Raw genomic sequence first — 12,749 nt, forward strand, 5'->3', positions numbered from 1 at the left:
TGAACTCCTGCATCGTAGGCAGATTCTTTACCACTAGCTGCATTGTAGGCAGATTCTTTACCACCAGGGTTACCTGGAAAGCCCCCATAAAAGACTAAAGTGAAGTGCTGCTCAGTCCTGTCAGACTCTTTGGGACCCCATGGACTGTAGTCTGCCAGGCTCCTCTGTCAATGGGATTCTCCAGGCAAGAATACTGGAGTGGGTAGCCATTCCCTTCTCCAGGGGACCTTTCTGACCTAGGGATCAAACCCAGGTCTCCTGCGTGCAGGCAGACTCTTTACCATCTGAGCCACCAGAAAGGTTGAAAGGGCCTATCATATTTTAAAAGTTAATAATTATCAGAGATTGTACCCATGACCACAAGGAGGAGCATGAGATAAATTTTGTAATTGAGGCTGCCATACAAAAGGGATAGATTAGAGACATCTGAGAGGTTGGGAGAGAACATGATGAAGCCAAAAGAAAGAAACAAATTTTTCTAAGACAAAATGATCTATAGGAAGTTAAACATGCACAGCACATAGAAGAGGACACATCTGGAGGGGCCTATAAGAAAGAGTAAGATGTGGATCACTCAGGAGAAACCCTGGTAAGGTACAGAGCCAGAAGCATGATCTTAACAAATATACCTACTTGGCTGGTAAATACATTTTTTAGATGTCTTCACTGGAAACAAGTGAGTAAAATACCCCCAAATAGCAACCCAAGGGCCCCATGTTACATTTAAGAGAGTCACGCAATATATTCTCCTTAAAAATACTTGTATTCTTATTTAGAATATAAAACATTTAAAAATACAATACTTTGTTACTCTGAGTTTCTGAAGAAGGAAGACTGATTAGAATTTTTTTTATTGCTCCAAGCATTTACAGTACCAAGATCTGTACAGGTACTTAAAGAATGTTCATATAAATAATATGAACATTTTTTATTATAAATAAAAGCTAAACAGGTTGTTCACAATCCCTATGCCTGCCTTCTATACTCTGAACAATTTTTAAAAAAATATTTATTTACTTATTTGGCTGTGTTGGGCCTTAGCCATGGCACGCAGGTTCAGTTACCCAGTAACATCTGGGATCCTAGATCCCTGACCAGGGATCAAACCCACGTCCCCCGCATTGCAAGGCAGATTCTCAACCAACAGATCACCAGGAAGATTGCAAACAAGTTTTTAAATTTTTTTTTACTCATTAAATTGAGCACCACTCTTATTTTAAACTTCAATTTCTGACCTTATTTCAGGTCCCAAGAAAGGGGTATTAAGGTTCCAGGAAACTCCTAAGCATATGAACTCTCTTTGCTTCTGAATAACTGCTGAACACATCCTACTACCTCATGTTTCTGCTATAACCCGACTTCAGAATGCAATTATCAGCTCACCTAGATTACTGCTATCCTCCTTCCTTCTTTCCTTCTAGTTTTGTTTTCCATCTGCTGACAGGCAAATCTGAGCATGTTGGATTGTGAATAACAGGAAAGGAAAGGAATCAGTAATGGAGTGCAAGAGCACTATAGTACTCCCAAAGTAACACAACAGAAAACAAAGAAAAAAAGAAAAAAGAAATGCCTCATAAAACTATTAAAGAACAAAAAGAGAAAACAAATTAAAATAATTAATATATATATATATATATATATATATATACTATAACATGATAGAAATAAAAATCAAGAATATCAACTTTGAACTAAATATGGATAGAATTCTCCTAATAGAAAGTACAAATTAGGTTTAAGACTGAAACACAGAATATTCCATTAATAAAAGGTATACTTAAAAATGTAAGTAAATAAAAGTAAGAGATACTAAGATTCCATGAACATGCTAATAAAAAGAAAGCAAAGGTGGCAAAATTAATATTAAACACGGTGGTATTTAAGCTTAAAATCACAAAAACAAGGTTAAAATGTTTATTATACAATGATAAAAGACATACTTCATTTGAAAGTATAATTGTAATAGGACATTAAAATAGGGCTCTAGTCCTAAAATAGGCTAAAGTCCAAAGAATGTGGTGGGCTACTTTGTTAACTGAGCTATGTAAACTTAAAGCAAAGAAACAGGCTATATTCATCTTGGAAGGGACTTTGACCAACAGGGTCATCTAAAGTGTCATGTAGCCATCAGATATATGGAACTCTCACATGTCCAGGGTTTGAGAGCTAGAGTTGTTGAGCAACCACTAGATACACATTCATTGCATAATATGACATGTAGCTGGAAGTTTCCTGTGGGCTATTTCACTGAAACCTACAAAAGTACCTCACAAGATAACACTAAACATATCCCAGACTTGGACAGCACCAGTGACAAATCATTTGCAGTCAAGTATCTCTTTTCCTTTCAAAATTCAACATTTTGAAATTTTATAGCAGTCAACCATAGAGAGTTTTTTGTAAAATTGAGAGGCTTGTAAATGCCCAATGCTGACTCCCTTAAGAGTGTTCATTTTCATTCATTTCTTCTATTTGATACTATCAAAGAAAACCTAGAAAAATGAAAATGAGAAAATTCACCCTATCAAAGAACCACCAGAAACTTAAGGTATTCTTAAAAGAATAATAAAAGTTCTATTTTATGGAATGCCTCCAAGCTTCTAGGCATTTTCACCAAGATGATGAAAATAAGTTGATAAAGAAAATAGGAGAATCTATATGCCTCAAACTAATAATCAATACATTTCTACAAACACCCACAAAATTAAGAAAAGTGAAGAAACATAAAGCTCCTACCTAGTTAAAGTTCTTTAATGAAGGGGGAAAGTGAAAGGGATTCGTGTCTGACTCTTTGTGACCCATAGACTATACAGTCCATGGAATTCTCCAGGCCAGAATACTGGAGTAGGTAGTCTTTCCCTTTTTTTAGGGGATCTTCCCGACCCAGGAATTGAACTGGGGTCTCCTGCATTGCAGGCAGATTCTTTACCAACTGAACTATCAGGGAAGCCCAATGAAGGAGGAAAACTCCACAAAATTTGAGAATATAATTTCTAGTCTTATTCACAATTGTTTACACACTGTATGCCCTGGAGGGAAAAAAAAAAACAACTGCTTTTAGCAAACAGTAATTTAAAAAATTCTTTTCCATTCCAGCTACGCGAGAGTCACAGTACAGGATAAAATTCAAATTCTTTTGCATTACACAATAGGCCCTTCTTTACCTGATTCCTAAATATCTTTCCATCTCCCACTATGTCCTTATAGGCACCCTTTCTTACCTAGCCATAGTGGCCTATATGTAGTTCTTCAAGTGTAACAGACTTTTTTGTTGCTTTGTTGTAGCCCATATCTTTCTTTTCTCTGCCTAGAGGTCCTTCTCTTTCTTTCACCTGGGTAATTTCAACTCATCTTCCAAGACAGCATTCCCAATGTCTCCTTTCCCTCTCCAGGCTGAATGATCTCTCCATTGTACTCCCATAATATTCTGTGTATACCTTTATGATAGTCCTTACATTATGAAACTTTAATCAATTATCTCCTATCTTTCTCATTAAATGGTAATATTTTTTAGGACACCTACCACATCTAGTCTACCTCTGTATTTTTCTTTTTTGGCTGTGCTGTATACTATGTGGGAAAAAACCACCTGATGTCTTTCAAGAAATTTTAAATTTAGGTTTTTCTTTAATAAACCTCACAAAGCAAAAAAAAAGCCTTAGATTACTAGGTACTTAATTTCCAAACTATTTTAGAGATACTAGAATCTGAACACTTTTTAATAACAGTAAAACAAAGCCTTACTTAACTACACTGTTTCACACTGAAATCTATTTTTCATTTCCTTCAGTTTCTAAGGGAACACATGAGAAACACACAATAAAATGCCCCCACGAATTTAATTAACATTAGGGAAAACCTCACAGGCACCAACTTATATAGTCTGACATAAAAGTGAGGTCTCAATACATAGTATTGGCTGATAAAAAGAAAAAGGTGGAAGGCTAGATAGAGGATAGAGAGCTTACATGTTATATCTCTAAACATGATAAGCCATCTCATTAATGTATATTAGAGAATGTGGATGAACTAGCACAAAACCATTCCTATTACAAAAATTAAACAAGACAAAGGAAAAAAATCTCAGAAAGTCTGGTGTTTCCTATGTTAAACTATAAATTTACAATCTTGGTTTTCTTTGAGAATAGATCAAGTGAGTATAAAAGAAACAAGTTGAATGCTGCGAAATTTTTAACTCAAGGATTGAGAAAACTAGAGCATACAATGTAAACAGTATTTGATAACATCTGAAGATTTTTGAAATGGGCAAAACTTTTGGTAAAGGCCCCCTGACCTAGTTTCTCTCTTTACCAACCCATTCCCTAAGTAAGTTATTGCTAAAATCACTCCTAAAGCACAAATCTAACCATGTTAATTATCTGCTTAAAAACCTCTGAAAGTGAAGTGTTAGTCACTCAGTCTTGACTAACTCATGCTCAGACTCTTTGCAACTCCGTGCTCTGTCCATGGAATTTTCCAGGCAAGAATACTGGAGAGGGTTGCCATTCCCTTCTCCAGGGGATCTTCCTGACCCAGGAACTGAACCCTCGTCTCCTGTGACTTCTTATTTGCAGGCAAATTCTTTACCCACTGAGCCATCAGGGGAACTTTAAAAACCTCTAGTGGTTCTCTAATACCTATGGGATAAACTTCAAATTCTATATTACAACTAAAAGATTCTTTATAATCTGATCCCAATCTACCTTTCCAGTCTCATATCAATCATTTTTCATCATTCTGTAATTTACTACATGCATTCATTTAGTCACAAAATTCCAGGCCTTTCTCCACAGAAACCTTTCACATATTGTTCCTTTTGCCTAGAATATTCTATTCCTCTTATAACTGGTGAAATTCCACTTGTTCTTTAAGTCTTGGCCCAAATAGCATCTGTTTTGTGAAGCCTTTCAAGATTCCACCAGGCAGAGCATTTAATTCTGTTCACGTGCTTAAACAGAATTTTTTCAGAGCTCTAATCTATAGCACTAGATGTTCATGTGCCTGTCTGCTATAACAGATTAGGACGAGGTGGCAGAGGATATGCTATTATTCCTAGTTTGTAGTACAAAATCTGGTTCATAATAGTGATTTAATAAATATGTTTAGACTTCTAGTTGCTTCACATCATTTAATAAGATAGTTCTTGAAAATTACAAAGTAAAGTTTAAGGTTTCAAGCATTTTAAGATTGTTTTATCTAAGATAGTTTAAGATCTTTTGCTTTGCTGTATTTATTAATTACTTTAACTGATCATCACTATATTAACTGTGCAATTATTTTCATTTAAATTTAGTAAAAATCCTATAAAAAATCTCTTCAGTTTAAATAGTAATATATATACTCACTTCAATATTTGGTAGAGTAATTGTCACCTGTTCACCTTTGCCGACTTCAAGCTCTCCTTCACAAGAAGTGTCAATAGAGGCAGGTTTGAAGTCATCTAAAAATACATACAGATACAAATTTTTATAATATGGAATAATACCTGAATATCTGGATATCAAAAAATGAGATTGTTTCAGAGTGATAAATCATTTTCCAGCAGCCAGTAATTAAAATGGATTAGAAGAGTCTTAATATTAAAAACAAACAAATAAAATACAATCCAGTTTTTCTGTATATATAATTCTGAGGAAAAAAAGAAATAACTACACTCTAAAACAGTGTTCCTCACATCATGATGCCTTAGAATCTGTTTATATCAAGATGATCCAAACTAAGATGTTCCACTGCTGAAAATGAAATAATGTCAGTGTCTTCACAATTTGCTAAAACCAATAGTCAGTGGAACATTTTCAGCTTTCAGGTTTTTGTTGTTGTTCTTCAGTTGCCCAGTCGTGTCTGACTCTTTGCAACGCCATCGACCGCAACATGCCAGGTCTCCCTGTCCTTCACCATCTCCCAAAGTTTCCCCAAGTTCATGTCCATTGCATTGGTGATGCTTACCAACCATGTCATCCTCTGAAGCCCTCTTCTCCTTCCCCTCAATTTTTCCCAGTATCAGGGACTTCTCCAGTGAGTCAGCTGTTCATATCAGATGACCAAAATACTGCAGCTTCAGCATCAGTCCTTCCAATGAGTATTCAGGATTGATTTCCCTCAAGATTGACTGCTTTGGTATCCTTGCAATCCAAGGGGCTCGCAGGAGTCTTCTCTAGCACTATAGTTTGAAGGCATCAATTCTTTGGCGTTCTGCCTTCTTTACAGTCCAAATCTCACAACTGTACATGACCACTGGGAAGACCATAGCCTTGAGTATATGGACCTTTGTTGGCAGGGTAACGTCTCTGCTTTTCAACATACCGTCTAGGTTTGTCATAGCCTTCCTGCCAAGAAGAAACTGTCCTCTGATTTAATGGCTGCAGTCACCATCCGCAGAGATTTTAGAGCCCAAGAAGAGGAAATCTGTCATGATATGTCCACCTTTTCCACTTCTATTTGCCATAAAGTAATGTGGCCAGATGCCATGATCATACTTTTTTTTAATATTTAGTTTTAAGCCAGCTCTGTCTCTCTCCTCCTTGACCCTCATCAAGAGGCTCTTTAGTTCCTCTTTGCTTTCTGCCATTAGAGTGGTATCATCCACATATCTGAAGTTGTTGATGTTTCTCCCACCTATCTTGATTCCAGCTTGTAACTCATCCAGCCTGGCATTTTTCATGATGTGCTCAGTGTATAGCTTAAGCAAACAGAATGACAGCAGACAGCCCTGTTGTACTCCTTTCTCAATCTTAAACCAATCAGTTGTTCCACACAGGGTTCTAACTGTTGCTTTTTGACCCACATACAGGTTTCTTAGGAGACAGGTAAGATGGTCTGGTATTTCCATCTCTTTAAGAGCTTTCCACAGTTCGTTATGTTCAGGTTTTTGTTTTCCCCTAAATTCTTCTTAAACCACCTTGGTCTCCTACTACCACTTGTCTGCTGTCCTGTGGAAAAGTGAGAGAGTTAGTCGCTCAGTTGTGTCCAACTCTTTGCGATCCATGGACTGTAGCCCACCAGGCTCCTCTGTCCATGGAATTCTCCAGGCAAGAATACTGGAGTGGGTAGCCATCTCCTTCTCTAGGGGATCTTCCCAACCCAGGGAATGAACCCTGGTCTTCAGCATTGCAGATAGATTCTTTACCTTCTGAGCCAACAGGGAACCAAGGAATTCTGCTATCCTAGCAGAAAACAAAACCAGTGAAAACACAGCAAACACATATTCATGGGGAAACTTTAAAGAAAGCTTATTTATTTTAACAGCTTGAGTTTCTCATGGATATATACACCACTAAAAAAATGTGTAAATTTAACCAAATCTGCCACTTCACACGAAATTAAAATAAGCTTTTATTTTGGATTAAAGTATGTCATTAAAATATATCACCTAAATGGAACTTAGGGTGCTGAGATATAAGTATTTCACATACTAAACAAGCTTAGAAACCTCAAAGAACACAAAGAGAAACTCCAACTAGATTAAAAACCTAAACATTAAGACCAAAACCAATAAAACTCTTAGAGGAAAATATAGGCAAAGAACACTTTGACATAAATTACAGCAGATCCTCTATGACCCACCTTCTAGAGTATTGGAAATAAAAACTAGAATAAACAAGTGTGACCTAATTAAACTTAAAGGCTTTTGCACAGCAAAGGAAATGATAAAAAACGTGAAAAGACAATCTTCAGAATGAGAGAAAATAATAGCAAATGAAACAACTGACAAAAGATTAATATTCAAAATATACAAGCAGCTCGTATAGCTCAAGAACAGAAAAACAAACCACCCAATCAAAAAGTTGAAACAGACATTTCTCCAAAGAAAACATACAGATGTCTAATACACACATGAAAACATGTTTAATATTGCTTATCAGTAGAGAAATGCACATCAAAACTACAATGAGGTTATCATTTCACACCAGTCAGAATGGCCATCATCAAAAAATATAAAAATAATAAATACTGGATAGAGTGTGGAGAAAAGGGAACCCTCCTGCACTATTTGTGGGAATGTAAATTGATGTAGCCACTATGAGAAACACTATGGAGATTCCTTAAAAAACTACAAATAGAACTACCACATGACCCAGCAATCCCACTCCTGTGCATATACTCTGAGAAAACCATAATTGAAAAAGACACATGTACCCCAATGTTCATTGCAGCACTATTTACAATAGCTAGGACATGGAAGGAACCTAGATGTCCATGGACAGATGAATGGATAAAGAAGTTGTGATACACACACACACACACACACACTTATATATATATATATATATACACACACACACACACACACACACAAGGGAATTTACTCAGCCATAAAAAGGAATGCATTTGAGTTCGTTCTAATGAGGTAGATGAACCTAGAGCGTGTTATACAGAGTGAAATAAGTCAAAAAAAGAAAAACAAATATTGCATACTAACACATATACATGGAATCTAGAAAAATGATGCTGATGAACCTATTTGCACAGTGGCAATAGAGACACAGACATAGAGAACAGACATGTGGACGCAGCGGGGGAATGAGAGGGTTGGACAATTGGGAGAGGAGCATTGAAACATACATATTACCGTATGTAAAACAGATAGCCAGTGGGAATTTGCTGTATGCCGCAGAGAACTCAAACCTGGTGCTCTGTGACAACCTAGAAGGTTGAGACAGGACGGGAGGTGGGAGAGAGGTTCAAGAGGGAGGAGACATATGTATACCTATGGCTGGTTCATGTTGATGTATGGTAGAAACCAACACAAGATTGTAAAGCAATTATCCTCCAATTAAAAATAAATAAGTTTAAAAAACTAAGATATGAAAATCACTTAAAACTAATTCACATCAGTATACATCAATGTTTGATAATAATTCTGATATAGAATTCCTTCACTGTTGTCAAGTTATCTTCTGATTTTTTTCAAAAGAGAAGCTGGTGTCAGGTAAGAAGTTGGGCATGAGCAATGAGGGGTGGCCTATCCAAAAAGGATGCAAGCTGATCTCTAAAACAAAAATTTTGAACAATGGACTAAAGGGTTTAAAACAACAGACAAGTTATAGCTCAGTTCCACTCAAGCGGACAGATCTTCTATTAGACACACTCCCAAGACATGGGAGCAGGCTGACCCCAAAGCAGCTGTCTTCCTCACCCCTGTTGGTTTCCCGCTTTATATACTTCCTATCTCCTTCTTTTGGTTGTGCCCAGTGCAAAATAGGGCTTGTACCCACCACCAGTCAAGGAAAGGAAATACAAATGGGCATACACTCAAGGCCAACTGGCAAGTTATATAACAACAAACTCTGTTGTGTATGTCTTCTCATAATTCCATCTGTTATGATCAGATATATGTACCTGTAGAATATTTACGAATCCTTAAAGGGCTCCTAGCTGCCTAAGGTTACTTGGAGAACTGCCCATGGTTAGTTTGTATCCACTATGTGCCAAGGGCTCATGTGCAGGAGTTGGAATAGTCTCTGTGGTTAATTTTGTAGCATATCTGTGAGCTCTCCTGGGTATGCCTGGAATGGGGTTTAGTCCATTGTTCGAAATTTTTGTTGTGATGAAATAAAATCCAAGGAAGAGAAATAAACCAACTTGACACTTGTAATCCATATTTTTGTATAAAGGATCTTGATTTTTAGGATTTACAACTAATTCATGTTAAAACAACATCTGTGGGGGTCAAACAAGACATCTGCAAAGTCAAAATCTGCCAGTAGGCTATAAATCTATAATCTCTATTTTAGTGTTTAAAAACTGATTCTTTTTCTTTATAATATATCATTACTTTCGATCTTCACAACAACATTTTGCTTTTAATAGTCTCACCCAAATTTTACTGATGGTGAACTCCTCTAAGTAATGAAGCCAGTAAAAGGTAACTAAGGAACTCAAGCCACTATTCTTCTTCTTGTTCAGTCGCTAAGTTGTGTTCGACTTTTTGTGACCCCATGGACTGCAGCACGCCAGGCCCCTCTGTCCCCTGCTGTCTCCTAGAACTTGCTCAGATTCATAACCACTGAGTTGGTGATGCTATATAATCATCTCATCCTCTGTCTCCACCTTCTCCTTTTGCATTCCATCTTTCCCAGCATCAGGTGGCTGTTTGCATCAAGTTTAAGTATTGGACTTTCACCTTCAGCATCAGTTTTCCAGTGAACATTCAGGGTTGATTTCTTTTAGGATTGACTGGTTTGACCTTCTTGGCAATCTGAGGGAGTCTCAAGAGTCTTCTCTGGCACCACAATCCAAAAGCATCCATTTTTCAGTGCCCAGCCTTCCTTATTATCCAATACTCACATCCATACATGACTACCAGAAAAACCATAGCTTTAACAATATGGACTTTTTGGGGAAAGTTATGTCTGTTCTTTTTAATACTCTGTCTAGGTTTGTCAGTTTTCCTTCCACAGAGCAAGTGTCTTTTAATTTTATGGCTGCAGTCACCATCTGTAGTGAATTTGGAGCCCAAGAAAATAAAATCTGTCACTGTTTTCATTTTTTCCTCTTCTATTTGCCATGAAGTGACAGAACCAGATGCCATGATCTTAATTTTTTTTTAATGTTGAGTCTCAAGCCAGCTTTTTCACTCTCCTCTTTTACCCTCATCAACAGACTCTAGTTTCTCTTCAGTTTCTGCCATTAGTCGGGCATTTATTCATAGGCTTTTAAGGGCTATGAATCTGGCCCAGTCTGGCATTTTGAATAATGTACTCTACATATAAGTTAAATAAGCAGGGTGACAATATACAGCCTTGATGTACTCCTTTCTCAATTTAGAACCAATTAGTTGTTCCATGTCTGGTTCTAACAGCTGCTTCTTTACCTGCATACAGGTTTCTTAAGAGAGAGATAAGGCGGTTTGGTATTCTGATCTCTTTAAGAATTTTCCACAGTTTGCTGTGATCCACACAGTCAAAGGCTTTAGCATAATCAAAAAAGCAGAAGTAGATGTTTTTCTGGAATTCCCTTGTTTTCTCTATGATCCAACAAATGTTTGCTCTTCCTCTTTTTCTAAATATAGCATGTGCATCTGGAAGTTCTCAGTTCACATACTGCTGAAGACTAGATTGAAGGATTTTGAGTATATCCTTACTAGTATGTGAAATAAGTGCAATTGTATGGTAGTTTGAACATTCTTTGGCATTGCCCTTCTTTGGAATTGGAATGAAAACTGACCTTTTCCAGTCCTGTGGCCACTGCTGAGTTTTCCAAATTTCCTGGCATATTGAGTGCAGCACTTTAACAACATCATCATTTAGGATTTGAAATAGCTCAGCTGGAATTCTATCACCTCCACTAGCTTTGTTTGTAGTAATGCTTCCTAAGTCCACTTGACTTCACACTCCAGGATGTCTAGCTCTAGGTGAGTGACCACACCATTCTATATTACTCTATCCTTCTATATTATATGGCTTCTTTGCCTTAGATCCACAGCTCTGAACTTTTATATATATGCGTGTTTCTGGGGGTTGGTGATAGGAGATGAGCAATAGTCATAAGTCCCTTTGGGAATCTGATGAAAATTATAGACCAGTTATAGATACGACAACCCTTTATGCAAAACAGAAAAAGAGACACAGAAGTACAGAACAGACTTTTGAACTCTGTGGGAGAAGGTGAGGGTGGGATGTTGCGAAAGAACAGCATGTATACTATCTATGGTGAAACAGATCACCAGCCCAGGTGGGATGCATGAGACAAGTGCTCGGGCCTGGTGCACTGGGAAGACCCAGAGGAATCGGGTGGAGAGGGAGGTGGGAGGGGGGATCGGGATTGGGAATACGTGTAAATCTATTGCTGATTCATGTCAATGTATGACAAAACCCACTGGAAAAAAAAAAAAGAACATAAATATAAAAAAATGCATTTATGAAAAAACATATCAAATACTATATAATTTCAAGGGATTCACAAGCCCTTAAAAGCCTATGAATAAATGCCTATAGTATATGAGATACACATAACATATAGAAATGAACCCAACATATCTGTAGCTTTGCTTAATGATAAGTTGGAATTTATAACCAATAAGTCTATCAACACTATTCTGAACCTATCTACATTTCTAGTGATTACTGTTGGAATTAATAAATTCTACTTTTTCTTGTTTATATTAAGTGTGTTATATTTTATTTACCTCACACAATAAATTTCTTTTAAAGTACGCAACTTTTGTGTTTCAAGGGGTTAAATAGAGCTCTAAAATTATAAAATTTATTGAATAATCTCATGTCATGCTTTGCATATGTTTTCTAATGTTTAAGTTGCTATGATTCCAGACTAAAAAGTTTATTTCTTTCAGTTTTTCTTGGTTTGGAAACCCCACTACTAATTTTATCATTTGTTTATTTTCTCTGGATTTCCTTTGACTGTATTATTTTCTTCAAGTTTACAACACAATTACTTATACCACAATTACTTAAACCCCACTACTAATTTTATCATTTGTTTATTTTCTCTGGATTTCCTTTGACTGTATTATTTTCTTCAAGTTTACAACACAATTACTTATACAACACAATTACTTATACAATTAATTAAGAGTAGAAAAACATTTCCTGTTTTGTTCTCAATACTTTTCTGTTACTTTTTGACTGTTTTGGCTGTAGCATCACACAATGTCAGTATCTTCACAAAGGAGCCCACAATTAGTATCATAAATTTATTTCCTGGGATTTGAACTAATTCAACTAACTCCAAAATGCATACCCTTTTCATTATACCACACTAATCAGAAGTACATTACTGTAAATATAATT

The 12,749-nt window shown here is 36.5% G+C and overlaps 1 protein-coding gene across 1 annotated transcript in view; it reads right to left on the reverse strand.

Moving 5' to 3' along the window:
* EAF2 (ELL associated factor 2) overlaps positions 1–12,749 on the reverse strand; it is a 44,463-nt gene that overhangs the window by 27,727 nt on the left and 3,987 nt on the right. Inside the window, exon 2 of the mRNA XM_061167048.1 lies at positions 5,346–5,440. Coding sequence (XP_061023031.1) covers positions 5,346–5,440 — 95 coding nt within the window. The remainder of the gene's footprint in view (positions 1–5,345; positions 5,441–12,749) is intronic.

The sequence above is a fragment of the Dama dama genome, chromosome 19 (genome assembly GCF_033118175.1).
Source record: "Dama dama isolate Ldn47 chromosome 19, ASM3311817v1, whole genome shotgun sequence".
Lineage (NCBI taxonomy): Eukaryota > Metazoa > Chordata > Mammalia > Artiodactyla > Cervidae > Dama > Dama dama.